This window comes from Agelaius phoeniceus, chromosome 18 (assembly GCF_051311805.1).
Source record: "Agelaius phoeniceus isolate bAgePho1 chromosome 18, bAgePho1.hap1, whole genome shotgun sequence".
Taxonomy (NCBI): domain Eukaryota; kingdom Metazoa; phylum Chordata; class Aves; order Passeriformes; family Icteridae; genus Agelaius; species Agelaius phoeniceus.
The window spans coordinates 5,238,563-5,264,153 of record NC_135282.1 but is presented as its reverse complement, the minus strand read 5'-3'; the positions used below and the strand labels follow the sequence as shown (position 1 = coordinate 5,264,153).

At 49.1% G+C, this 25,591-nt stretch overlaps 1 protein-coding gene across 2 annotated transcripts in view; it reads left to right on the top strand.

Moving 5' to 3' along the window:
* MN1 (MN1 proto-oncogene, transcriptional regulator) overlaps positions 1-25,591 on the top strand; it is an 84,497-nt gene that overhangs the window by 25,901 nt on the left and 33,005 nt on the right. The window contains exon 2 of one of the 2 annotated variants that reach the window (XM_054645934.2): positions 3,962-8,948. The exons of the other annotated variant lie outside the window; for it this stretch is intronic. Within the exon in view, the coding sequence (XP_054501909.2) occupies positions 3,962-4,149 (188 nt within the window). The 3' untranslated portion in view covers positions 4,150-8,948. Of the gene's footprint in view, positions 1-3,961; positions 8,949-25,591 lie in introns of those variants that run through there. 2 annotated transcript variants of the gene reach the window in all.

Sequence of the window (25,591 nt, the reverse complement as noted above, 5' to 3'; positions counted from 1 at the left end):
TGATTTTGGTAAAAATGAGAAGGATGGCTTTAGCAGCACCTGAAGAGCAGCATCAGCTCCTGGTGTCTCAGCATAGCATCTGCAGTTGCCTTGGCTACACCAGCCCTCCCTCAATTAGCCTCCTCTCTGACAAGAAGATGCACTCAATGTGTGGTAGCTGTGCAGGTGAACTCGTTTTTAATGGGATTACTTTACTTAAAAACTGGGACACCTCTGGGTTTGCAGAGTGCTCGGTGGGGTTGTCACAGTAAAGAGAACAAGTTTGTTTTTTCATAATGCATAAGAAGATGCTACATGACAAAAGAGGCTTTATATTGAGCAGCTTAACTGCTCAGGGTCTCATGAAAAAGGGAGAAGGAAGCTGGAGGGGACTGAAGGTGTGTACACATGCTGTCTGCAGAGTAAGGTGAATGCCAGGGTCTAACCTCACTGAAGAAATGTGTTTTTTCTCAGATGATATGGAAAAGCAGCCTGTAGTGTGCGTATTGAATTTTTTTGTGGTGCAGAACTCCTGGTTCTCTTCCTGTGTCCCCAGGCTCCAACGCTGCTGGCCAGGCTCCTGGGTTAGTCACCACGCTGCCTTTAATGCTGTGTAAACAAACAAACAAACAAACAAACAGCAACCTTTTCTTTTTGAAGGCTGTGTGCCTTTGCAAAGTAGAGCAGAACGAAAGAGCAGCTTCCCAAATGTGCAAGGTCAGAGCAGAGGGTCGGGCCTGGAGGGAGGCTGGGGAGCCTGGCTGGGCACTCTCTTCTTGCTGTTTGTCTGGGGCTGAATGGCTGGAATGTGTTTGGCTGGGTAAAGCTGGTCAGAAGCTCTTGTTTAAAAGCAAACTGTCTCTTGAGACCACCACAGCATCATCAACAGCAGTGGGGAAGGACACCACCATGGGGGAGTATTTTCCAGACTTCTTTTGGTCTTTGGTCACTTTACTGCTTTGAGTTTCATGCCTTTCACATGAACATGATACGAGCTTAGAGATGATGTTTGATTTCTTACCTCTGCTTCAGCATTTGCTGTTTCCAAGTGGCACACGCTGTCCTTTGTGCAGGGTGGTTGTGCTTTTGTCAGTCCCGGGTTCTGTGTCATGTCCTTTGGCTTGGAGGGGAAGTCTCCACCCAGACCATCTCAAGATCTTGGGTGTGGAGGATGGCCCTTACTAGCAGCGTACTGCTTTTTTTTAATAACACCAATTTCTTGCAGGAGTTGCTAATAGAGGCAGTTGTGAAGTTTAAAGATAATTTGTTTGAAAATTCCCTGCTTTCAGTGAGCTACTTTGTGACTGACAATGATTTATCTGGAACTTGGCAGCTGTGAGGCAATGATGTGGTGACACCATCTTGCATTACCTGACTAATTTTAACGTGCCGAGTCACGTCCCTCTCAGCTACCAGAACTGCTCTGGACCGTGGACACTGTGCCTGGGGAGTGCCAGGACACTGTGGCTGTGACGGAGGAGGCAGACAGGATGGCTGGTGAAAGAGGTCTGCTGGGAGAGTTACTGTTCTGGACAAGCATCAGGCAGTACCTCATGCTTAAGAATATAATTCTCACCAGGTGGATCAGCACAACTTTAATTTTTTGCTACAAAATTTTTTTCCTGGAAAGCATCATACTTTTGTCAAGACAGAAATAATGGAAAAAAGTAAATTGCACTGAAAATTTCCATCCAGATTGGCTTTGAGAATTCTTGTGCCAGCACAAGCTTTGCTGCAAGCTCTCTTTGTTTTGGATTTGAATACGTCACTTTCTGTGCTCATTAATGACAGATAGGAGAGCTGGAGCTCTCACAGTGGTGTCCCATGGTGAGCCAGGCTTGTGTGGACAGTGTCAGTCAGTATTGGCTTTGCAAACTGAGGTGAGTTCCTGCTCATCTCTTTTACTTTCCTCTCAAGCCAAGGAATCTTGTTCATCCATGTGGGACAGATTTTGTTTTGATTTCTTTATCAATAGTTTGCTTATGGATTTTATCCACAGCAAATGGCTTAGAAAGAATTTGCTGATTTACAAACAAATAAGCCTAATTTTTCATTCTCTAATTCCCTGTGGCACGTGAATTTGTTTATGTAGTCGTTGCTGAGGAGCAGCTCTGTTCTAGGTGTCGGGGTGCCTGCACAGCTGGTGCAGGGGAGCTCTGACTCCAGTCCCAGCCTGGGAATGTGCCACCTCTGCCTTGGCTGTTGGGGGTCCCCTGCAGCCCTTGTAGAAACACTGCTGGGACCCCTGGGCCCCTTGTGGCAGCAGTTCAGCTGTGGGACTCTTTCCTCTTTCTCTGCAGGAGAGGAAGAGAGCTGCTGTCACAAGGACTAATCTCGAGGCGCTGGCTCTTCCTGTGCCGAGCCCAGCATGTCCTGTGCAGTCAGGGAGACCTAAGAATAAAAACAGTGGGTACTGCGTGTCTTGTGAACAAATACAAGTAAGGAAAACATTTCCTGTTCACAATTTTCTGCGCAATCCCATCTGAGCTTTGAATATTTTATAAATTAAAAATGTCTTAGGTATACTTGCATTCTGGACAGTAAGTTTAATTGAACACCTGATCAAATAGTGGTTATTCAGGGAGTCTGGGGTCTTTGCCCTGTGATTTTCCCAAAGCTGTAGGACTCAGGGGTGACAGGAAAGAAGAGTAGAAGCTCCATGTGCTGGGAAGGGATCTGTGCCAACACCTCTTTGCCTGCCGGAACTTTGGTTATCACGCAGCAGCCTCTGCTCCATGCTTCTGCTGAGCCCCTCAGTGCTGCCTATTTATTAAAACTGATTAAAACCACCCATCACCAACTGCAGGGGAGCTGGAATCCCTTTGGGTGTAGACAGTGTGAGCACCTTTGCCCTGCTGCTGCTGGATCCTTGACTGGAGCAACACAGGAGGGTGCCTGCAGTAAAGCAAGCAGGGGGCCGGGCTGAGGAGTGCAGCAGAGCTCTGTGTGGATTTTGCACATTGCAGCACTAACCCAGAGCAGGGCTGAGCAGGCAGCAGTGCTGCTCTGGAGCCTGGTTCCTTCTCCCAGGATTGATGGCATCACATCCTCAGATTCTTGGTAGTTCCTGTGTGGTGTTACACTGTTTTAGATATAAGCATCCCTGACATCCTGTGATAATCAAGCATTGAAAGCCTTTTCCAGTTTAAACCAGGGACTTCTATGCTAGTTTAGCATTATTTTTTAATATTATTGTGATTGTGTAACAAGCTGTTCAGTTCTAGTATTGTGTCTGGTATAGCAGGAGGTTCAGTGAACGTAATATGAGTTGCCCCTTGAAGTGTGGTATCCCCTACACTGCTTGGGGAGGAAAAGGTGATGGGAGGAAAAGTCCTGGGATGTTAAACAGTTACAGCTGGTTTTTGGCATCTTTGTCATGTTCTACCCATTTTAGCTACTCTTCACATGAACTGTAAAAGCTGGAGGAAAAAGTCTTAGAGACATTGTTTAGGATGTTTCAGTTAAAGTCTTACATTTCTGTGGTTAACAGAAACTAATGATAGCTAAAGATCATACCAAGTCCTAAAATGAACAAATTCTTAAGAAAAATGTTATCACGGTGCTCCTTTAAGAGGAGAGAAGGGAGACTGATGCTGGGACTGACCATGAGGGCATGGAGGGTTTGGGGTTGGCTTCCTGCTTGGTGGTGTTTCAGCATCCATTTCCAGCAGGGAAGGAAAGTTCCCAATTGTGCTGCGGTCTAGGACGCACTCATCGGTCCTGGGTCCATTCAGACACATCACTGGTTTCTCTCAGGTTCTGGGTGTTCTTCTGGCCTGGTGAACAAGATCTCCCTTCAGAGCGGGCAGGGGGAGCCATACCTTTGGTGGTGACTCGGAGATGCAGCAGAGGGGCGCGGCCGGGGGGGAGAGAGGTGGTGGCAACACCACTGGCAGGCTGTGAGTGGCTGGGGTCGCAGGCTGTGAGTGGATGGGGCTGCACATCACAGGTCTCCTAACCTCTCTCTGTGAACCCTTTGCAGCCCACGACCTTCCCCCGAGCAAGACCTCGGCGGCGGCGGCGCAGACGGGCGCCCACCTGCAGTGCCTCTCGGTCCACTGCACGGACGACGTGGGCGAGGCCAAGGGCCGGACTGCGGTGCCGACGTGGAGGTCCCTGCACTCAGACATCTCCAACAGATTCGGGACTTTTGTGGCTGCCCTGACTTGAACAAAAGAAAATTTTTTTTTTCTTTCTTTTTTTTTTTTTTTTAATTTCAAAGGGCCGCTACTGCTAGGTGGACTATTTTTCTAGGTTGGTACCTGCTTAGTGGCATATGGACTGGAAAGGGTTAATTTAAAGTAAACCTCAACTTTTTTTTAATCTTCTGCCACAGTATGTTACCAGTGTTAACCCTTCTGCAGTTAGCACACTTTTGCTTAAGATTTTCCTGCTAGACCACTTTTTCCCATTATTCTGTAACCTTGGCATACATTTATAGATGAGGCCTTTTCCTTTTTCATCTCAGTGTGTGTCCAAGTCACGTATGTCATAATAAGACAAAGATTCTCCTCTTCCTCCTCCTCCTCCTTTTCTTCCTCATTTGCTTTGTTTTTCTTTTTTTTTTTTTTTTGTTTTTTTTTTTTGTTTTGTTTTGTTTTGTTTTGCTTTGTTCAGTGCTTATTAGGATGGTGATCCTGAGGAGCAGCAGTTCAGGAATAAACACCAGTGAAAGTGAAATGGTCAGCATTAAATCATATGTTACAGTGACACCCAGCCTTTGCCAGTCTCATACCAACCAAGCAGCTGATGCTCTGTTGAATGTTCAGGCATGGACCTGCCCTTTCCTGAGAGAATGAGGCTCTGTTTTCAGCCTTGTTTTGCTCTGTGCCTCCTGGTGAGGCCAGGATGCTCCTTCCTCTGTGTACCCTGGGATGGAGCTCTGTCATGAATGGGCTGGTTCAGGCACAGCAGGGAAGGTATGGAGAGTTTTTTTTAAATAAGTTTTATGTCATTATCTCTTCCTCCGAAGGCCCAGGCTCCTTCTTGCTTGCCTGGGCCTGATGGTGCTCCTGCATTTCCCACTTTATTGATAGTGGAGAAGAAAATCCCCTGCACCCTGCCCACTTTTTGCCCATTTTAAACTGCAGAAAGATGCTGTTGATTGGCAGCAGGTCCAAGTCCCCTGCACTCGCCTGGGTGTGCCCCAGCCCCTGCCACAACAGCTCCCAGTGCCATGGCAGGGGTCAGGGATCACCCAGGTTGGGAGATGCAGGGGGCTGTGTGCCCAGGGGTGGCATTTCCTAATCTGCCAGGGCAGGGAGACCTGGTGTCAGAATCCCCCAAACTCATTCAAGGCCTCATTTCTGCCACACACTGAAGAACAGCATTGCTGGATGCACACAATAAAAGGAAAGCCATACTTTCCTGCTCGGGCCAGATAATGCTCATTCAAAATGAAAGTTGGAAGCAAACCAGATAAAGCCACAGCTGACACGATGGGCTGATTCTCCAGTGGTTTTATGTCACATTGTCCATGATTTGTGTGTCCCTGTGCCCAGGAGTAGCCCTGTCCTGCCCCATGCCTGCAGCTCACCTCCCACAGCTCCTGGGGCTCAGGAACAGCACTAGAGGGTTTGGTTTTGGTTGTGAAATAAAGGTTGGCCTCTCTAGGATTATTTATTCATGATTTCACAAATGTGTCCCTGCTGAAGGGACAGAGTTGAAGACTGCTTTATATTTTATCTTTGATGATTGTGCTGGGTCTTTAATTATTTTGAGGTAATATTCTTGGTAGACACCAACAGAGAGGAAATTCTGCCTAAAAAGCCAAGGGAGGTCTGGAATCCTCACTCTCAGTCCTATGTGGCTTCAGAGAGACTCACAGTGTTTGGAAATGTGATTTGAATGTGCTCTTATTAACCATGCATGGATTGATTTATGGGTCTGGTCAATGAATTGACTTTGGATAAATTTGGATAGTTTTTAATCTTGGTTTTCAATATTATTTTACTTTGTATTAAAGCTGGAGCTTCCACGAGGATGAGGATTTTTGCCCATCCTGGAGCAACTGGCTGTGGAGCTGCCTCACACCCACTTGGTTTGGATCAAAAAGCTGGGATGGTTTGTACCTCTTGTCAGGGTGTGCAACCAGGAGTGCAGAGCTCCTCCTGCACCTGCAATAAAATGTCACCATCCCCAGTAAAGTATCTCCTAGCAATCACTGTCAGCCCCCTTCCAGAAGGTGCCTCTTTGCCTGTGATTCCTCAAGTCCTGGCTTACCTAAGTATGTGTTTGATTTTAAATCCTGTCAGCAGAGCACATTTGCTGCTGTGGAGGGCTCAGTCTGCAGCAGGGGGCCCTGGGGTGACACCAGTCACTGAGTTCCATCACTTCCAGCTGAAAATTTCGGCCAAGTTCATGGTCTGGTGGCATTCCTGCTCGCAGTGCAGTCCCTTGCCTTGTGCTTTGTTTTTAGTCTTTCCTGCTGCACTGAAGAGAACAGGTTTTTCAGGCTTCCTGAGGTCAGGGATGCACACCCTGTGCCACGGGAAGGAACCTGTCAGGGAACGCCGAGTTCAGATGCTTTTAAAGAGAAATCCCTGTTTGAGTGGAGCTGTGGTGGCTTAGTCTCACCACCCAGTTCTGCTGGCTCATTCTCAGCAGCTTGCACTTCTCTCCAGGAGTGTTGTTCTCATCCCCTTGGAACTTGCCTTCTCACTTGCTTATGGAAATGCAGAGCATAAGCAATTCCCTTAAAATCAGTGGAATCCTGTGAGGTGAGGAGGTGCCCTGAGGCCAGGGGCTGTGTCTCCAGTGCTGAGCTGTGCAGCCTGGAGCCCTGGGTGTTGTGGCACTTGGCCACCCCTGGCTCTGCCCCGGGCAGTGTGTGCAGTGCAGGGTTGGGACTGTCAGAGAGGGAGGATTTGAGGCAGTGGCTGGCTGTGTGCTGGCCTCACTGCCCATGGAGTTTAACTGAATCATACAGTCACACACAGTCCTCTTGCTGACCTCCTGTCTGATCTTGATTGAAGGAGCTCTGCTTGAGGCAGCTGTTAGCCAGGACCAACTAAACCTGTGCTTTTAGGGTTTTGTTGCTTTTTTGCCAAAGATCAGAACAGAAACTCTACATTCTGACCAGGACAGGCATCGTGTCCTGCTCTTCACCTGGGGATGTGGTACTGACAGCATATACAGAAGGTTCAAGCTTTGTCAGCATGGCAGCACCTGCAGTAATTTCATTGTACCCATTTTCTCCATTGATTTTACACTGAATGCACTGATCAGTTTTTTAAACACATATAAAGTGTCAGCATGGCCTGACATGGTAAGAATGGAAATTATGTCATTTTCTAAATAATAATGTTCCAACTGAAACATGTTTGGGAGCTGTAGGTAAAAGCCAGTTGTGGAAGAGGTAAGTTGCACTCTTGTGGGGAGGGAAACTGAGGCACAGACAGCAGTGGGAGCCTGAGGGAACAGTGGCAAGGCTGAGCTGCACTGAGGTCTGACCTCTGCTTGCTGCAGAGCTCTGTGCCTGAGGCTCACTTCCCTCAGGGGCCAAGTTGGGTCAACAGGGGGAGAATTTTATCAGATACATGTTCCCCAAATGCCTGGGAGAAACCTCCAGCCTGTGTGTCCTACAGGGCTTCCAGATGGGGGCAGCTGGACAAGAAGGCAAAGAGGGGTGGTAGGATGCACAATCTGCCTTGGATTGGGAACAGCAGCTACAATGTGGCTTTGCCTTTTGCCCTGGGGATTCTCCCTGGCTGGCTGGGCTGGGGGAGCCAGGACATCCCCCATCTCCTGGCCCTGTGTCCTGGCTCCCTTTGTGTTCCCTAAAAGAAACCCTCTGCTTAGTCTGCAACTTGCAGTGTCGTAGCAAACCCAGCAAAATTCCCTTTGCATTTCAGTTGGGAGGAGCGATCAAATACCTCTTTGCCAAAAAAGGACAGAATAGGCCTCGTTTATTAAATACTCCTGCAACTTTTCTCCAGATCACATTCTCCTGGGGTTACTTGCTCTCTGCTGTTTGAGCATCAGTAAGGGGCTTTAGGCTTGTTACTTAGTTAAGGTTTTCACGGTGTCTGAGGGTGGAAGGGGATGAGCACCAGAATTCTGTCACTTGGATCACCTGGGGAGTTGTGCAGGTCCTGTGGTCCCCATGGTCACTCTGGGGCTGGCTGGCCCTTGGGAACCTGGGGTTGGGACTGGACTTCCAGGCACCACCAACAAGGCAAAACGTTCCAGTTTTGGGAGGTGGAAGGGATGAGGTGAGCACAGCAGTGGGATGGGCACTGGGTGGGTGGGTTGGACAACAGAAAAACTGGTACATTTGACTTATTTTTGTTAGGCTGCAGTGTAAGGTTTTGTCAGCTACTGGATTCACAGCTGTTCAAGGGATGGTGTGTAAGAGCATAACCCATTTTTGTAGAATTGTTTCTTCTTTAATGCTTAAGGCTAACGGAGGAAATAGTCTAATTTTGTCTTAGAAATTCTCTATTAAAATTGTTGCTTTGAGTCCATCCGCTCATAGGTTCTGACTGATGAAACTGCAGGTTCTGATTTCCGGCAGTTATAACTTTATCACTATTCACTACCCAAGAATATTACAGCTTTAAAACAGCCTTAAGCAAAAGGATATTATTTCTTTGTACTAAATTTGGTTCATGGAAAAGAAAAAAAAAGAAACCTCAAAACACTGGTAATCCGTACTGCATTAGCAAACTCTTCTGAAAAATGTTATTGCACATGTAAAATATGAAAACTTGACTCTGCTGTGTGTTAGGCAATCCTGTAATCTTTTTTTTTTTTTTTTTTTTTTTTTAATTCTTGTTAAATTCATTTCCTAAATGCTTGGTTGGAAGACTGTGACGATAGCTCATGAAATTGAGTGTTATTTTTCTTTCTTTTTTTTTTAAATATGTAAAGTGCAGTCTTCTGTATTCCTGCATATTGTACATATCTGTATATGTTTTACTGAGCAACTAAATAACAATAAATATGATGTTAATGGTGGCTACTCTATATTTCATACCAGCTTTGTTGATTTTTTTAGCAACTCCTTTTTCCCATGGGTGTGAAGAAGTGAATGGATACTGCTCATATTCAGGTAAGCCCTGGACCTTGTGATGGGTACAAATTTGCCTATGATCTCAGGAAACCCTCACCCAGGATGGTGGCCCTGTCTGTACACTGAGGTTGTTGATAGCCTCCTTGCTGCTGGGGGGTGGAGATGTCTGTGCAGCTCTGCCCAGATGCTGCCATGGGACCTTGGGGCTGTCCTGTTCTCTGTGTCCCCTCTCTCTGTGGCAGTGTCTCTCTTTCTCCTCTGGTCACTGGAGCTTGTCCAGAGGGGCCAGACCATGCCTGGAGCTGCTGGGCAGTGGGAGCAGCCCCTGGGGTAGCTCCCCAAGCCCCCAGCCCTGCACAGCCCTGCTCCTCCTTTGTCCTAGTTGTTCAGTAAAACTGCCCACGAGCTCTGTTAATGGTTGGATTCACACAGCTCCTCCAGCACACGAGGCCATTTCTTGGCTCCCAGATCTCCCACTGTGCAAAGGCTCCTTTGCTTCTGCAGCAGCTGGAGCAGCCCCTCCTGCTCCAGCAAGGCTCCACCCCAAGCTCTTGCTTCCAAAAAGGCAGCAGGAGCTCCCTGTTCACTGCACATCACATTAACAGATGAAAATCAACTGACTGGGCTTTGATTTCTGCTCTTGACACTGGCTTTGCTTGTCACCTGGTAGTGTCACCTCTGCTGATGCTGGCATGGTGCCTGCCTATCCCAAACACTTGCCTTCATTCCAGGGCACTGTGCTCAGAGGCTCACCTGGTCCATGCCAGAGTTAAGCATGGATTATAGTTTATTAAGTAAAGAAAAGCAAGTGGTTGGTCCTGAAGCTTTTACAGTTCTTGCTCTTCTAATCTTTTCCTGTGGCCTGTGATTGTGCTGAGAGCTGAAATCTGTCTGTAGCTGCATCTCTCTGCCCAAGCCATTTAACTGATTTAATTACGTCCTTTGAGTTACTTTCTGCATGAGGCTTTAGAATTCCTGTCACGGAGGAGACTCTGTAAATATGTCTTGTATGTGCAGCAGTCAGGAATCCATTGGCAGTGCAGCTGGATCCCATGTGCTGAGATCTGCTCGGCCCCTCTGTGGCCACCATGTGTGGCTGCTGGGCAGCTCTGCCCCTGCAATGCCAGCCAACATTCCTGCAGTGCTGCCTGGGGGCTCCTGTGTGTGATCCAGAGCCGTTCAAACCCCCTCTTCCCCTGCTGTTTGGGGGAGCTGCTTGCAGATGGCTGCTGGTGCTATGAGAGTACAGCAGAAGGCACCTCTCGCCATAAAAACCAAGGTAAATAAACACAGGAATGAAAGTTTGAGTCTATGGCATCCTTTTGGCTGAGAAAGTTGTTAGAAAGTAGAATCCCATTATAATGGATTTCTTTTAATATCAACCAATTCCAAAATCCCTAGGTCATATTCCTGAAGTGGTTACTCTCCTGCCTGGGAGACAATTTGGAGCTCCCCCAGCAGTTTAACATTATGGCCAATAACATCACATATATTTTGCTAGTAAAATGTTTATATTTTGCTTGTAAAATGTTTAAAAACTCTGCTCAGGTGAGCTTTGTAAGGCTGTGCCTACAAGGCAGAGGAGTGGATGGGGGTGATGTCTCTTTTAAACTTTCCTTTCTTAGGTGTTGCCAGAGCTCAGTAATGACAGTGCAGGAAGTGGAGGTGACAAGACCTGAAGCAAATCATGTAGGTCATGTTTGGTTCATTAGTGCAGGGCTGTGCCCTGTTTCCTAATGTCCAGAGCTCTGACCAGCACAACCAAAATGAACAGGGTGGTGGGGGTCCTTAACCTTTTAGTGAAAAAGAATAAAAGCAAGCAACCAAACATCCCTTTATTCCAGCTGTGGAGTGGGGATGATGTTTGGGGTGATGGAAGGGGATCCATGGCTGCCTATTTCCAGCACTGGCAGGTAGCAGAGGGTTTGGGCCCTTGCCAAGCCTGGGTGGGAGGTGCCAGGGGTGCTCTTACAGGACCCTGGGGGTCCCTGGTCGTGGGACAGCATGTGGTGGGATATGGGAGGTGGGATCTGTGGCTCCTTTGCGTTCTCACTTGGCCATGGACACGTGTCACCGTGTCACCATTGCTGAGCCTTGTTATTTCCTTTTAGATCATGCTTGTGTCACACCTGTGAAACAAGGAACAGAGGAGGAGCCCTGGTCAATGTTTGCTGTGTCCTCTTAGGGGTTTCTGTTAGCAGTGCACAGACAAAGGAGCTGTTGAAGTGTCACCCTAAATGTGATATTGAAACACTCATTTCAGCCTCCACCTCGAAGGAGGCTGAGAAGTTTGATGCTGTGAGGGCTCATGTTCTGCCAAAACATCCTCCTGCTTTGGGGTTAACTGATGGAGAATATTCAGGGCTGAGCTTCAGGAGGTGGGAACTTTTCTCAATTTCCTTTTATCCTCTGCAAAATGCCCCTGTCTCCCTTCCCCCTTTCTTCCCCCCACCCCCTTTTCTCTTTATAAAGCTGGAATTCTTCCAGACTCTGCTCTGGGCTTGCAAGAAAACTTTACTGTGTAAATTTGCTCTTTGTGTTGGGAGTCCTTTGTTTAAACAGCATTGTGAGCTTGCTGGGGAGGGATGGAAAGAGGGGGAGCTGGGAGGAAGAATTTGAAAAGCCCTGACCCCTGATGAATAAAATCCAGCACATTAACACATTCTTCAATAAATTCATGATTGCAGATAAGGTGGGAGTCCCCAGGGCCGGGCTTTTCATTAACCCCCTGCTGACTAACCCAAACAGACGGAGTGTTTTGTCAGCGCCAGGACAAGCAGAGCCCTTTTGTGGTGGAGGGGCCGGGTGAGCATGGGGAGCGCTCCTCCAGGAAGCCAGGTTACAAAATGGGACTCTATTTCAGAACAAACTCCTTTTGGTTAGTTTGATGAGATTACAGAAAGGAAAAGGCTTTAACAAGGGGCTTATTGAAGCTAAGTAACTGTTCTGAATACAGTGAGGACCAGGGCAGAAAACATATGATTCCCAAGTAAACAGGCGCCTCAACAGCGTGGCTGAAACAACAGAGCTGGACATGGTCCGTGGGGTTCTCCTGAGGGAATGATTGGAGCCATGAACCTGTCTGGGAGCCCTGCAATAACCTGTGCACAGCACCCAGCACAGCAGGGCTCTGCTGGCCAGGGCTGCCCTGCACTCTGCACTGCAGTGCTGGGCTGGAGAGTGGCCTTGGAGGGACACGAGCGCCATGCCCACAGTGTGAGTGAGGTGTGCCTTGTCCAAGGTTTCAGCCTCTGAAACCTTATTGGTTCCTCTGGTGGAAAGCCTGCTCCAGGAAATGTTTTGCTTTTGTGGAAACTTATCCCCAGAATGCTTCCCTCCCACATTAGGGAGGTCTTCTAGGTTAGAATACCTACATTTTTGAAAGATCTTAATTCTGTGCCTTGTGTTCTTGGTCAGCCAAGTAACTCAGAGTATCACTCAGCCCAAAGAAGAGTGTTTTGGGATGAAATGCAGGAAAATCCTGAGTTTGTCTCAGGTTCCTGCTGCCTGCTGGTGATGAGGCTGTGCTTTTCCTATTCTGCCCACCCTCTCAGGAGGTAACAACTTGTGGTGGACCCCAAGCTTTTCACAGAGCAGAATCCTGTCTTTTGGGAGTAAACTCCTGCACACGTGCGCCCAGAACCAGGTGGGCCATGCACGCCCCTCCTGCAGACGTGCACATCCCACTGGAAAGGACATGAGGGCTGCAGTGCTGGGGCTGGGGGCTGCAGGCAGCATCAGCCCTGCCAACTCCCACCTGAACTCTGCAGGCTCAGCCTTCTTCCTCTGCTGTGTTTTTGGTGTGCACTTTCATTTACCTGCAAGATACGATTTTAAATTATTTCCCGTTGCTGCTAACAGATGCTTTTTGCTAATTTCCATGGAAAATAAATTCCTCTCTTTTAGGGGAACTGAAGCGTTCCAGCTGACTGCTCCTGGCCCCATCAGCATTGTGTCTCCTCTCCTAAATGCATGGGTAGGTGCTGGGTTTGATGCCTCAGAATGTGACTGGTGCAGCCTCCACTCTGTGCTGGGCTCCTGGCCTGGGCTGCCAGCAGCTCTGTGGTGATATTGGGGAAGTGGTTGACAATTTAAGCCTACAATCCCTTGTAAACAAACACTGTGTCTGCTGTGTCCTTCTCTCCCAGCAGCAAACATGGCAGGGGCTCCTTTGCAGTCTGTGTGGAACTATTTACATTTCTGATGTTAATGAAGATAGAGAGAGAAATATTGTATTTGTATTAAAATCAAATTATCTCAATTCATGGACCCTCAATGTCCCTTATTCTTGATGTAGTGAGATTAAACATTGTCAGTTTCCCTAATTAATGGCCCACACCCTCATCTCTGAGAAATCTCTGTGTCTGGCTTAATGCTGTGTGTGGGTTTTGGCCTGAAATAACCCAGTGTAATAACCTCTAACCCCTAACCCATGTGCAAACAACCTCCAAAACATGCTGGCCTTATAAGCCTGATCCTCCTTATCAAGGCTCTTGCTTAGGAGCCCAGGTGAAGGCAGTCCCATGTATGAGAGATTATTTCTGCATTAATGCAATTTCATATTTTACTGTTGCTTCATCTCATTGACAAGAAGTATCTGGAAGAGAAAAACCTTGTAGTTTGGGTACATACAAATGATGGGTTCAGGCTCTGGCCGTGGGTTTCTGTGGCCTGTCTGCCTTGTGCCAGGCTGAGGAGCATTTCCCTCTGAATATCCCTCCTCCAAGCCCTCTCTCCCCTCGCTGCTGGCAGAGCAAAGGCAGCAGTTTAATGGTTTGAACACATGGCTCTGCTGGGCTGACATGTTCAACTGGAAGGAGCAGTCACAGCTCCTTCCCATGGAAAATCCATCTGTTCCCCTGCATTCCCTGGTGTGTGGGGTCTCACTGCTGGGGCAGGGGGACAGGGGACTGGGTATTATTTGCTGTGCACCCTGCTCAGCTGAGTGACGCTGTGCATGCTGGAGGTGCTGAAGAGGGGGTGCTCAGGCACGTTTCCTCCCCTTCCTCTCCCTTCATTTACTATTTGAGACTTTGCTTTGTAAGAAAATGCTGGTTTTTTACGTTGGGGCTGTTATTTATTCCCCTCAGCTGTGCTCATGCTTGCAGAGGGCTGTGGAGCCCCTTGGAAGAGCTCCATGGCAGCCTGTGCTGGAGAGCTGGGGCTGGGCTTGGCAGTGGGGGCTGCAGAAGGGGTTTGTTCAGGGTGGAGGTCCGGGGATTAATCTGAAGACAAGGTTTTGTGTTTCTTTTCCCCGGGATTTAAGTTTGGCTCTTTCCAGGCACTGGAAACCCTCCAGCAAAAGTTGAAGGGATGGTTGTGGGGCAGAGGGAGTGTGCTCACCGTGCCCCAGCCAGGCCCAGGACTCCCAGTCCCACAGACACCCAGGAGTGGGGTTTTGTGAGCAGTGGCCATGCTTGGCTGAGGTCTGACCATCCTGGCAGGATTTTTGTTTGGGGTTGGCCTCCCTTGAGCACTGGTACTGTGCCCATGCTGTGAGCTGGGATGTTTTCTCTTCATCCTGGGCAGGCTGTTGTTGGACAGTCATTATCTGATCATCCCTGGCCCATTGCTGGCCTGCTTGGATGGGGGGACAGCCTGGATGCTGCATCCTGGTGTGACAGCCTGGATGCTGCATCCTGGTGTGCTGCTCTGTCCACTGTGGCTGCTGTCCCTGTGGCTGGGGCATCTCTGCAGTCACGCACAGCCAAGGGAATGGCACAGGCAGCTCCCAGCCTGCAAACAAAGGCATTTCATCTTAATTTGAGCTGTTCAGAAGTATCTCTTTTCCTGTGATTTATGGAGCAGGATCAGGCTGGGAGGCCCAGGTGGGTCCTGCAGAGCCCACGGGGCGTGACCTGGGTCGGAGCCCGGTGGGGCCAGCCCAGGCTGCGATGGGGCTGCCTCAGCCTCCCAGCACTTTGAAGGCTGTTTGTGTTTGATGGGCTGATGCGTGTCAAATGCAATCCAGCTTCCCACTGTCTGCTCTGGCAGCCCCCTGAGGTTGGCCTTTGACAGATAAAGCACCCCCTCCCCGAATTTCTGATTTCACACTGATGCACAAACATTCTTTGGCAATTTGAGCCCATTGTATTAAAGTAGTTAAATTCCTTAAGCATGTGCCTCTGAGATGACAGTGGTGATATTCATTACAGAAATTCTGGGGTGGTGGCAGTGCTGGCTCTCTGGCGGTGCCAGACCTGTGGCAGTGATGGACCCTGAGCCAGTGGGAACCCCCAGAGGCTGTGGATGAACCACAGATCCACAGAGGTGAGGACACTGTGACACTGACACACAGGACATCCATGCTGTCTGCAGTGCTGCAATATCTCTGCTCTCCCTCATCCTTCCTGAGCTGGAGCAGCCACACTGGCCACGAAAGCAGGAGCTCTGTGTGTGTGTGAATGTCTTTCTTGCATAGTGCCTTTGTGCTGGATCTCAGAGAAATCACTCTGCCTGCCCTAATGTCAGTGTATTGTAGGACTTGGCTATTGGACCTGGTCTGGAAGCCTCCTTTTCCAGCCAGGAGTGCCCAGTGAGTCCAGGAATAGCCTGGAAATCAGGAAAAAAGGTCTCAGAAAGGGAAGTAGCTTTGGCAAATGCAAGAGTTGAATTGTTCTTTGCTAAGTGGAAGAGCTGGAGGAGGCACCATTTCTGGGATGTGTTACAGTCCTGCCTCTCCTCTGCGAGCCCCTGCCTCAGAAACTGCCCCATGTGATGGAGTCACTTGTGAGTTAAGATTTTGTTTCAAATGTCTTAAGTTATTATTGATGCTTGAAAAGGTTACATCTGCAACCCATTTTCTATGTCATTGACGTTCTTTTCTGACAAATAATTTCAGAAATATGCAGCAAAATGTTTTGGCCCACAACCACTGCAGCTCACCAAGTGTGCAGCCCAAATCTTTACACATTTTGTACAAAAAAAGCTTTAACTCCTCATGTTCTCTCACAGCTCTGCCTGCACAGGCAGGCACAAGGAGCACACAAAGTGCTTGCTGCTGACCAGACCTTGCTGCTTGTGCAGTGCCCAGGTGGGTGATGAGGGGCACGGTGGGCACAGGGTATGGGCACAGGAGCTCTGCTCCCATCCTGTTCTCTGCCATGGGTTGGGCTGTGAAGGGCTGACCATGTCACTCTATAAGTGCTCAGTGCAGGATGGAAACACAAGGGAAAGAAACTGGCAGGTGACTGGGTTATAGTCACAGCCACATCTTCAGTTCCAGAGAAACACAGATGGGGAAGGGAATACTTGGTGGTGGTGCCAATCCTTTATAGTTTTGTTGATGCCCAGGATTTGATGTGCAGGTGTTATGTGGTTGCAAGACCTTGAAGAGCTTCAGTCAACAAACCTGAAAGGGTGAATTCAATCATTTTCCTGGGGCAGTCAGACCCTGTTTGCCACTGCTCCCCACCATGGTGTCAGTGACTGCAGCCAGGCACGCTATTCCTGGGCTCACAGGAGCATCCCAGACTGCTCCATGCAGAGGGACAGGCTTCCCAACTGCTGTCACAGCATGGGGACAATTTCAGACACGATCCAGATTTTTTGAATTGAGAAAGCAGTTAAGTGTCCTTGACTTTGTGGTTAATGCCCAGGTGTGTGAAGGTGAAATGTGAGCCTTGCCTCCTAGGAATCATCATCAAAGCCAAGCATCATTCACGTGGTTTGCTTTGGAAGGTGGAACTTGTCTCTTTACCATGCACTGCCACTGTCCAGCATAGCATTTGTAACAGATGGGGGCTTTAACAGTGCTGCTCAGACAGAGCTGTGACCTCCTTCTGGTCTCATTAAGTGTTAGGCAATTGACACATTCTCTTCTGTTATCTGAATTTCCAGCCTGGCTGAGAAAGGTGCTGCTGCAGGGAGCTGGGTGAGGTTAGATGTCATCTGAGTGTCTCTGCTTGATGTGCCTTTGCAGGCAGAGCCCAGCAGGGACTGAGCTATTGGGATGAAAGCCACAGCTTAACCTATGGGCGGTTTGAAATAACTTCATTGTGGAGTGGTATCCAGAGTGAAGATGGGACTCCACAGGAACGCTTCCCTTTCCCCAGCTTGCCTTTGTTGTTGCTGCTTTGGTGAATATTAAGAGGGGTTGCTGACCCTTGCAAGCCCTCGACCTTTGTATCTAAAGGCTGGTGGAGAGGAGCCTTCTTCTCAAACTCGCCCAGCCAGTCTTTCCCCAGCGCTCTCCTTTCTTTGCCAGCGTGACCCCATGGAAATGGGAGCTATGGAAATGCACCTTCAGAGCTGCCACCCTGGGAGCAGGCTCCTGCACTGCCACCGTGTGTGGCTGACTGCTCTGCTTTGCATCCCTCAGGCAGGGTCCTGTCTTCCCTGGGATGGGAATCTGCAGGTGGTCTGGCTCACATCCTGCAAGACAGACCCCGTTGGTCAGGGTGATAAGAATGATGGAGAAGCGCAGAGGGGACTTATCTGTGAGAATGTGGGAGGGATATGGCTAAAGGGTGCACCTAGACCTAAGGGAACAGCACAGGAATGGCTGTGGTGGCTCTCGTGGGTGGCTGGTCTGTGCACAGCATTGCTGCTTTCCATTTGGAATGCAGGACCGTGCAGGGACTGTCTCTGAGCTGAACAGTGCCTTCAGGAACAGGGGGGACCAGAGCTGGATGTTTCCCAGAGTGGGACACGTGTTTCCTACAAAGCCAGACTGTCCTGCAAATGGCATGGGAAAGGCAAAGAGCAGTGGAGCAAATCTTTTGCCCCTTTGCCCCCCTGTTCTTGCCACTGATGAAGCAGTGAGGTGTGAGTGTGATGTATCTTCTCATCAGTGGCAGATATCAAAATCTCAGATATTTACTGAGAACCTTTGCAGTGCACTGGGAGCTGGAAGCTCTGGCTTCAAACCCCACGCTTTAGCAGCTTGGTTGTTTCTTTTTGTGTTTTATGAGAAGGTGCTTAGTGAAGCAAGACAATAACTTTAAAAACTGGATTCCTTTGGTTAACACAGCTGTTTTGAGCCCTCCAAGTCTTTTTCATGACTCTGAGGAAGCACAATGTAAGGCAGATTGTGACATAACAATACCAGTAACATAACGATAGCAGGCTGTCCCTTTTGTCTGTATTTTGAATGCTTTTCCTAATGACAGTTAATATTTCTCCTTCAGCTAATAGGGGTTTATTTTCTTAAAAATTTCTAGCTTACTGTAACTGAGTTCACCTATTTGTATTTTACACTTGTATTTTTTCCCTTACTTTTCTTCTTGTTCTGCAGTGCTGAGAGTTTCACATCGCACCATCTTCTTTTCATGTGGAATCATGTCTGCAAGTGGAAATGTGGCTCCTGTTCCTGCAGCTCAAGCTGTGAGAGCTCTTTGCAGAGGAAGGCATGTCATGCACAGCCTCTCACAAGGTCTCTGCCCCGTCAGGTCTTGAGATTCTTTGAACTTCACTCCCTTTGGGGATCTGTGCTTTGCTGCCTAAGAACTGTCAGAGGATGTTACTGTTTTCCTCTGGTTGGTGAGGATGTTCCCTAAGATGTGTTCCCATTAATCCAGCTGCATTAGGAAGCACAGTGCAAGGCTCACACTGCTGAAGTGAATCTGGTCCTGGTACTGGAGCCCCTGTGATGGACAGTAATGAGATGCCAAGTGGATTTGCAATGAAAACCCAACTGGCTGTGCATGCAGGGCAACAGGACAGCGGCTGCTGTCATCTCTCGTTTTGCAAACACTAGCAGCTATGAGGATTTTTTAATGTTTCATGATGTTTAAGGAGGTTTTGTTTCTAAAATCTGGTAAAACATCTCCCAGGCTCCCTCCTGTGCAGTATCTGTCAGCCTTTTGGGATCAGTCAATATTAATTTGAGGCCCTTGGGAATTTGTTTGGATGTTGTGGTGCTGAACACAGTTTGTGTGTCCAGACAGACAGACAGATTCACTGCCTATGTTCTCCTGCGTGGAATCACGGGTGTTTCTGTCTGCCTGCTTAAGAGTGTCATTCAGTGGGTGCCCATGAGACAGATATGCTAATGAAGGGGTAGGACTTTTTGAGGAGGAAGTGGTGGAGATGAATTCCTCTTCCAGGCTGTCGGAAGAAGGGACAAAAATTATATTCTGTCTGGAACATTCTCATTCTGGTTGCTAGAAGCTTCCTGCTGATCTGTAGCCTGGGTTTATTCCTGCCCTGCTTCTTCCTCCGTGTTCCCATGACAGTTTCCCTCCCTTCAGTTTCCATAAGGCTTTTCTTTCCCAGTTGTTTTCTTTCTCTGTACTGTCAGTGAAGCATCCAAACACACTTATTTTGGAGCCTGAGCAATGCTTGCATCTCTCGTGGGGTTGCCTCTGCAGAGCTTTGTGGGTCCTGGTTGCTTTGCCCCTGTTCTGGTTGGCCTCATTTTCCCCAAGCCTGGGTGAGTGGCATCTGGAGGTTTGCAGGTTTGGTTTGCTGCTGTAGGAGATGAGGAAATATTAAAAACAATAAAAATGTGGGAGATAGTGGAGTGAAATGTCTGTGCAGTCTAGTGAAGGTAGAAGGGATCCTCCATAGGTGTTCTTAGGGTGACATGCTCTGCTCCTGGTGTGTGAGCACACAGCACTTCCCTGCAGGAGTGTGTCCCCTCTCCAGTCAGCACTCAAGTGTTTTAGAGGAGGGGAATTAATTAAAATGACTTGATAGATTTCTTGCTTGGGTGTAATATGAACTGTATCCTCTGAGTAAGAGGATTTGTGATCTGCTGGTGGGCAGAATTGCCATCTATTTCCCCTTGTTGTTGGAGGTCTAATTGAGCTTTCTGACTGTAAGGAGATCGATGCACACAGGCTTTGATGGAGCTCATCTCACAGAACGCCTCTCCCTGCCAGAGAACACCACATGGAAATGAGTGTCAGGTTCAGGGCTGAGCTCAGCTCCTGGCAGGAGCAGGTGAGAGCCAGGTTTGCACCCCTGGTGCTGCTGGAGCCACAAATGCTGGGGAGCAGAGCAAGGGCAGTGCTGACTCCAGTGGCCCATCTGCCTGTCCCAGGGTGCTGCTGCATCCCCAGGGGTCACAGGGGGATTAAAGTGGGGAATTGCCCAGATGAGGAATGAGGAAATGTCTTAATTTTAAATGAGACTTCTATACTTTTCTCAACAACTAACTATAGTTTTCCCTGGTATTCCCAGGCTACCTTCCTGAACCATGTCCTTATAACCATATTTTCTGTGGTATTTTTCTCAATGAGATAATGTAAAATGTAAAATGTTGCTGCTACCTCAGGTTAGCTTTATGCTTGTGGGAAGATCATTAAGTTCAAGCTATAACCACAGCTAAAAAATATATTGCTCCTTAGACCTTTGGTTCATTGCCCTCCACAAAAAAAATGACAGCATGAAGATCATCTTCCAGGAAGACTTAGATCAGGGGAGTGCAGTGCTGAGGTGCAGCTCTCCCCTCTGTTGGGGGAAGCTCCCACTCAGATGTTGCATTTTTAATTCTGGTCATTTCTTTGTAATTTGCAGAGTAGGGGCAAGATCAATAGAGTCGCTTTGTAAATTGGTGATAGGAAACATAATTAACAGTGTTAAGGATTTAGCTAACAGTGTTGGTTAGGAATCCTAAATGACCTAATTTGTGACATGGCTTTTGGCTGGGGATTTGGCTGACATAACCAGGTGTCAAGCATGACACCTGTCACTCATTCATGAGTGGGAATATGGATTCATCTGAAAAAAGGAAACACCTGTGAAGGGCATGAGGGGCTCTGAGGTATGAGTCACTTTCAGAGCCTTAAATTCAAAAACCTGCATGGCAGGATGTGGGGGTATTTTGTGTGAGCTGTTGATGTGATGATGATCCTTGGCAAGAAGTTGCATGTTGAGGCCTGAAGCCTGCCAGGAAGGTGGGTGAGGAAGGTCTCAGGGGGCACTGGGGCAGAGTGGAGGGCTGTGGTGATGTGCTGGGAGGGTTTTCCCTGTTGCAGGCTGCTGGGCTGCAGCAGGGAGCCACTGTCTGATGTGGGCTTGGGGATGGCAGCACATGTATGGCTCTCCTGACACTTGTCTCAGACAGCTGTGGGCAAGCCCTGAGCTTCTGGAAGGCCTTCAGGAGACATCCTGCAAGGAGCACTGTGCAGCCCCCAGCTGAGGAGAGCCAGCACGGCTGGACCTGGAGAATGTCTGCAGTCTGGGTGTCCCCATTGTTTGACAAACCACTCAATCTGCATGTTCACATGTGTGGAAGCAGAGCAAGGGAGGCTCCTGCTGCATCTCTAGGCTGGGAGTGTTTGAGCTCCCCATACCTGCTATGGGGCTGATGTTCTGGAGGATCTTCTTGGCCCCTACAGCACTGGCTGGGTGCTGTGCTCACAGCAGGGCTGCTGTTGGTATTTTTGGGTCAGTTTTTCCCTGCGTGTGCTGCTGAGAGCAGGGAAGGCCAGAGCTGCTTGGGTCTGTGGCCACGAGAGCCTGGGGGAGGGCTTTCCTTGTGTGGGGCTGATGGCTGGGCCAGGAAGGTGTGCTGCTTTTGGGCCAGAGGGTGCTGCTTTTGGGCCAGAAGGTGCTGTTTTGGGCCAGAAGGTGCTGCTTTTGGGCCAGAGGATGCTGCTTTGGGGGCTAGGAAGGTGTGCTGCTTTGGGGCCAGAAGGTGCTGCTTTGGGGGCCAGGAAGGTGTGCTGCTTTAGGGCCAGAAGGTGCTGTTTTGGGCCAGAAGGTGCTGCTTTAGGGCCAGAGGGTGCTGCTTTAGGGCCAGAAGGTGCTGCTTTGGGTCAGAAGGTGCTGCTTTGGGACAGAAGGTGCTGCTTTGGGGCCAGAGGGTGCTGCTTTGGGGCCAGAGGGTGCTGCTTTTGGGACAGAAGGTGCTGCTTTGGGCCAGAAGGTGCTGCTTTAGGGCCAGAAGGTGCTGCTTTGGGACAGAGGGTGCTGCTTTGGGCCAGAAGGTGCTGCTTTAGGGCCAGAAGGTGCTGCCTTGGGGCCAGAAGGTGCTGCTTTGGGGCCAGAGGGTGCTGTTTTGGGCCTGCTGGTGACACAGGCCGGGGCTGGCCGTGCCGGACCTCCCTGCCCACCCTGCCTGCTCGGGCAGGGGCTCAGTGCCTGGCCCTGTGGCTGTCTGCTGTCATGGCCACAGTTTTATTGGTGCTGCAGCTCGGCTGTGGCCCCTCTGTGGAGGGGCTGTGCCCATCTTGCCCATTCTTTGCAGGCACGGTGGGGGATGGCACTGGTTGCTTCCATGCTGCTGCCTGCTGGGCCTGGATGTGACATTTGGCTGGTGCTGCCAGGCCACCAGGACTGTGGAGTTCTTTCTGTGCAGCTTGTTCTCCTGGGGCACAAATTGCATCTCTTAAAGCACTTAATAAACGAACAATGGCTTGAAAGGAGGCAGTGAACAGAGTGACATCCCTGGGAGGCAGTGAAGGGCTGGAGGAGAAGAACCTGTGAGGAGGGTGGGCACAGAGCTGCTCTCAGGAAGGTGCTGGCTGCTCCTCTGGTTCCCTGTGACCTCACACACTCTGAACTGGTGGTGTGTGGTGCCAGTGCTGTTCATGATCCCACTGTACACCAGGGAGCAGGGCCTGAGCTTTAATTCTGTGCTGCAGAGGGAGGGAATGTACTGAAGCTCTTCCCTGGACTGATGTGGGATGGGGACTTTGGGCAATAAATAATGTGATGACACCAGGACTTAGGTGCTTGTTGAGCTGCATTGATTTCATTCAAAGGGCCTGGCTGCTGTATTGATCTGGGGCTTTCTGTACCTGCAGAGCCTGGGGAGTGGGCAGGCTGGTCCCAGGCACACGTGGGTGCATGTATGACGTTTTACCAAAGCTTTGCATGCACTTGCTCAGCAGCTCTGGGGTGTTTGCTCAGGTGCCTGTGTAGGGGAAGCATCTCCCCAAAGGGTCATGCAGTTAATTGTTGCTAGCTGCCCATAATGGATGAGTGAGCAAGAACCTCTGTATCTGCTTATAGACTTTAATTACTCCCCTGTAATTGAGCCAATGCACAGGCTAACCTAACAGAAGTAAAACACCATTAACTGCCCCATCCCCACCCCAAACCAGTCTGTTTTTTCCAGACATTTGTCCCAAGCCAGAAGCACTTGCCACTGTAATAAGGGAAGCAGCAGTCTTCAGGGTCACTTACCCTCCCTGGCTGTGCCAGGCCTTGTTCCCCCCCTGACCCTCTTGGCTAACCTCCTCATTCTTAACGGGGGGCTCTCCTCTTGTCTCTCAAGGGCTAAACTTGTTAAAATGAATCACATTTGGCATATCTCCCTGTGGTGCCTCTCCAGATAAAAGTGGTCCCAGCTCGCATGCTCTATTTTTGTTTTGTTTCTGTATGTGGCAATTTTCTCTATACAAAACCCTCTTTTGTCAGTTTGTAGAAGAGATTATGGGGAGACAAGAGCCCGCCTTTTTTATATCCATCTTGCACTTTCTCATGGCTCCACGGATGGTATTGTTCATGGCCAAGGAACAATGACATTTTTCTGTTCCCATATCTGATGTGATTAAAGGAGCTGCAGAGCAGAAGTTACACTGAAGATTATAATGAACAGAGGAGACCTTGCTACTGGACAGGAGATACAGGGGAAGATTTTAGCCCTGGATTTGCTTCCTGTAAAAAAAAAAAACAACCAAACACCTTTTTTCTAATCTGCAGAAAATGTCTGAAATGATGCCCTGGGTGAGGCTTTAAGTGGACAAAGTGCACCCTGCCTGTGCTGTGCCTTCCCCTTGGGCTCAGTGTGTGAGTGGCCACCCTCACTCCCCAGGGAGCTGCCTCACCACGTCTGGGAGAGTGCATTTGGACCAAAAAGCACAGGGCAGAGGCTTGCCAGCAAGCTCTTAGGCTGGGGGCTGTACCCTTTTAGAAAGACCAGAGAAGATGCTGTGCTTAAAAATTTTTATCTGAAAGGACCAGAGATGTCTGTGAAAGAGCAGGAGCTGGGAAAGCTGGTTCTGCATGGCTGGGCTCCTTCCCATGAAGTCCTTAACAGCCAGGAGGGACCTCCTGGGGAGCTTTGGAAGGGACTTGAAAACTGCTGAGGGTTTTTAACCTTATTTTTTTGGGAAATACCCGTCCTGGGTATGCTGGCTGTTCTCTGCCATGAGAGTGGGAGCCCTGTTGCAGGCTGCAGAGGCTGCTGAGTTAATGGGAGGAGCAGTGACAGGCCTGCTCATGTGCAGAGGGGGTGCACTGGAGCACCTGGGGCTGCAGGCACCAGATAGACAGCCCCACACTTTTATTTCAGTTTCCAGAGTTGTGCAAGAAGGGCACCTGAGGCATTTGGTGACTGGCATACATGCACAGAATTAGTCACCCCAGAGCTGGCATCAGGAGGGAAGGACATGCTTTGTATTGCAGCTGTGCTCTCCACACACTGTTTGCTGTACACATTTGCTTTTCCTCTTGATAACTTCTCTGTGGACTCTTGCAGCAGAAGCAGTATTTACCAATGCATATTGGATCTGCTGTGGGATGCTGGGATGCACAGCTGGAATACTAAGCTGTCTCCATCATGAATGGACAGAGAGCACAGCAGGCTCTTGCAGGAGGCCCAGTTTCATAGCAGCACGAGCACTGCAGCTGCAGAGCCTGTGAAATCTGCTCCCAAATGCTCTTGGCTATGCCCACCCATGCCATGGCTGTGGGAGGCCTTGGAGGTCTCCAGTTGGGGGCCTGAGGCTCCCTCTGGTCTCCCTGCTCTCATCAGGAGATAGAGTTGGTGGGTGCACAGGAGCAGTGTCTGGCACTGATGCCCTGCCCAGCATTGCCAGCAGGCTTGGGTACCCTTTGCAAAGGGATTTAGGTGCTCACATCAGCTGGGTTTGGTTCTTTGGGATTTGCTTTTGCTTAGTGTTTTCCTTTGAGGTCGTGTAGGCAACTCAAATGACTGCTCCTGTGTAAAGAGGAGAAGGTTTATTAGAAAAAACTGAGTTTCTGGTGACAGCTGCTGTTGCCATGCTCAGTGTTGGATGGCCAGAACAAAGGGGATCTCTGTCTTGAGGTCCATTTGCTCCTACTGGGCAAAAAGTGAGGTGCTGGGCAGGTAGGGCTGTGACAGGGGAGACACTGTGGTAGTGGGGCCCCCTCCAGCTCTGCTCACCTCTGCATTTCCTCAGGCATGCAGCTGACTGCACTGATTGTGGGAAATGTGTTTGTGCTCTGCCCTGAAAGGATAAACCCCCCATGTTTATTGTCTAAAAAATAAATCCTTGGCAGGTTTCCAGATTACCTGTGGTCCTGTGTTACAGGGGAGGGTTAATTCTGGCTTGAGGGGCAGGGGCTGGTCTCAGCCAAGCAGCACAGCACACAACATGTTAAAGTTCTAAAAGGAGGGAGAAAAGCTTCTCTACCTACAAGGTTAGGCAGGGATCAATGAATCAAAGACATAGGTATTTCATAAAGCAGGTGGCAGGAGGCAGCCCTTGGATTACTAGAAATAATGTGATATATTAGCCCTTGATTTGGCAAAGTCTGCCTTATACTAAAGAGGAGGAGAGTGTAAATTGTGATGATTTGTGTAGAGTTTCTGACATTATCTTGGCATAAAAAGGGCAATCTATATAGATAAATGCACTTGATTGAAACCGTGCATGAGAATTTTTATATGCACTTTTTTCATGATTAGAGAGGTCTGGGATGGACATGTGGAGGGAGATC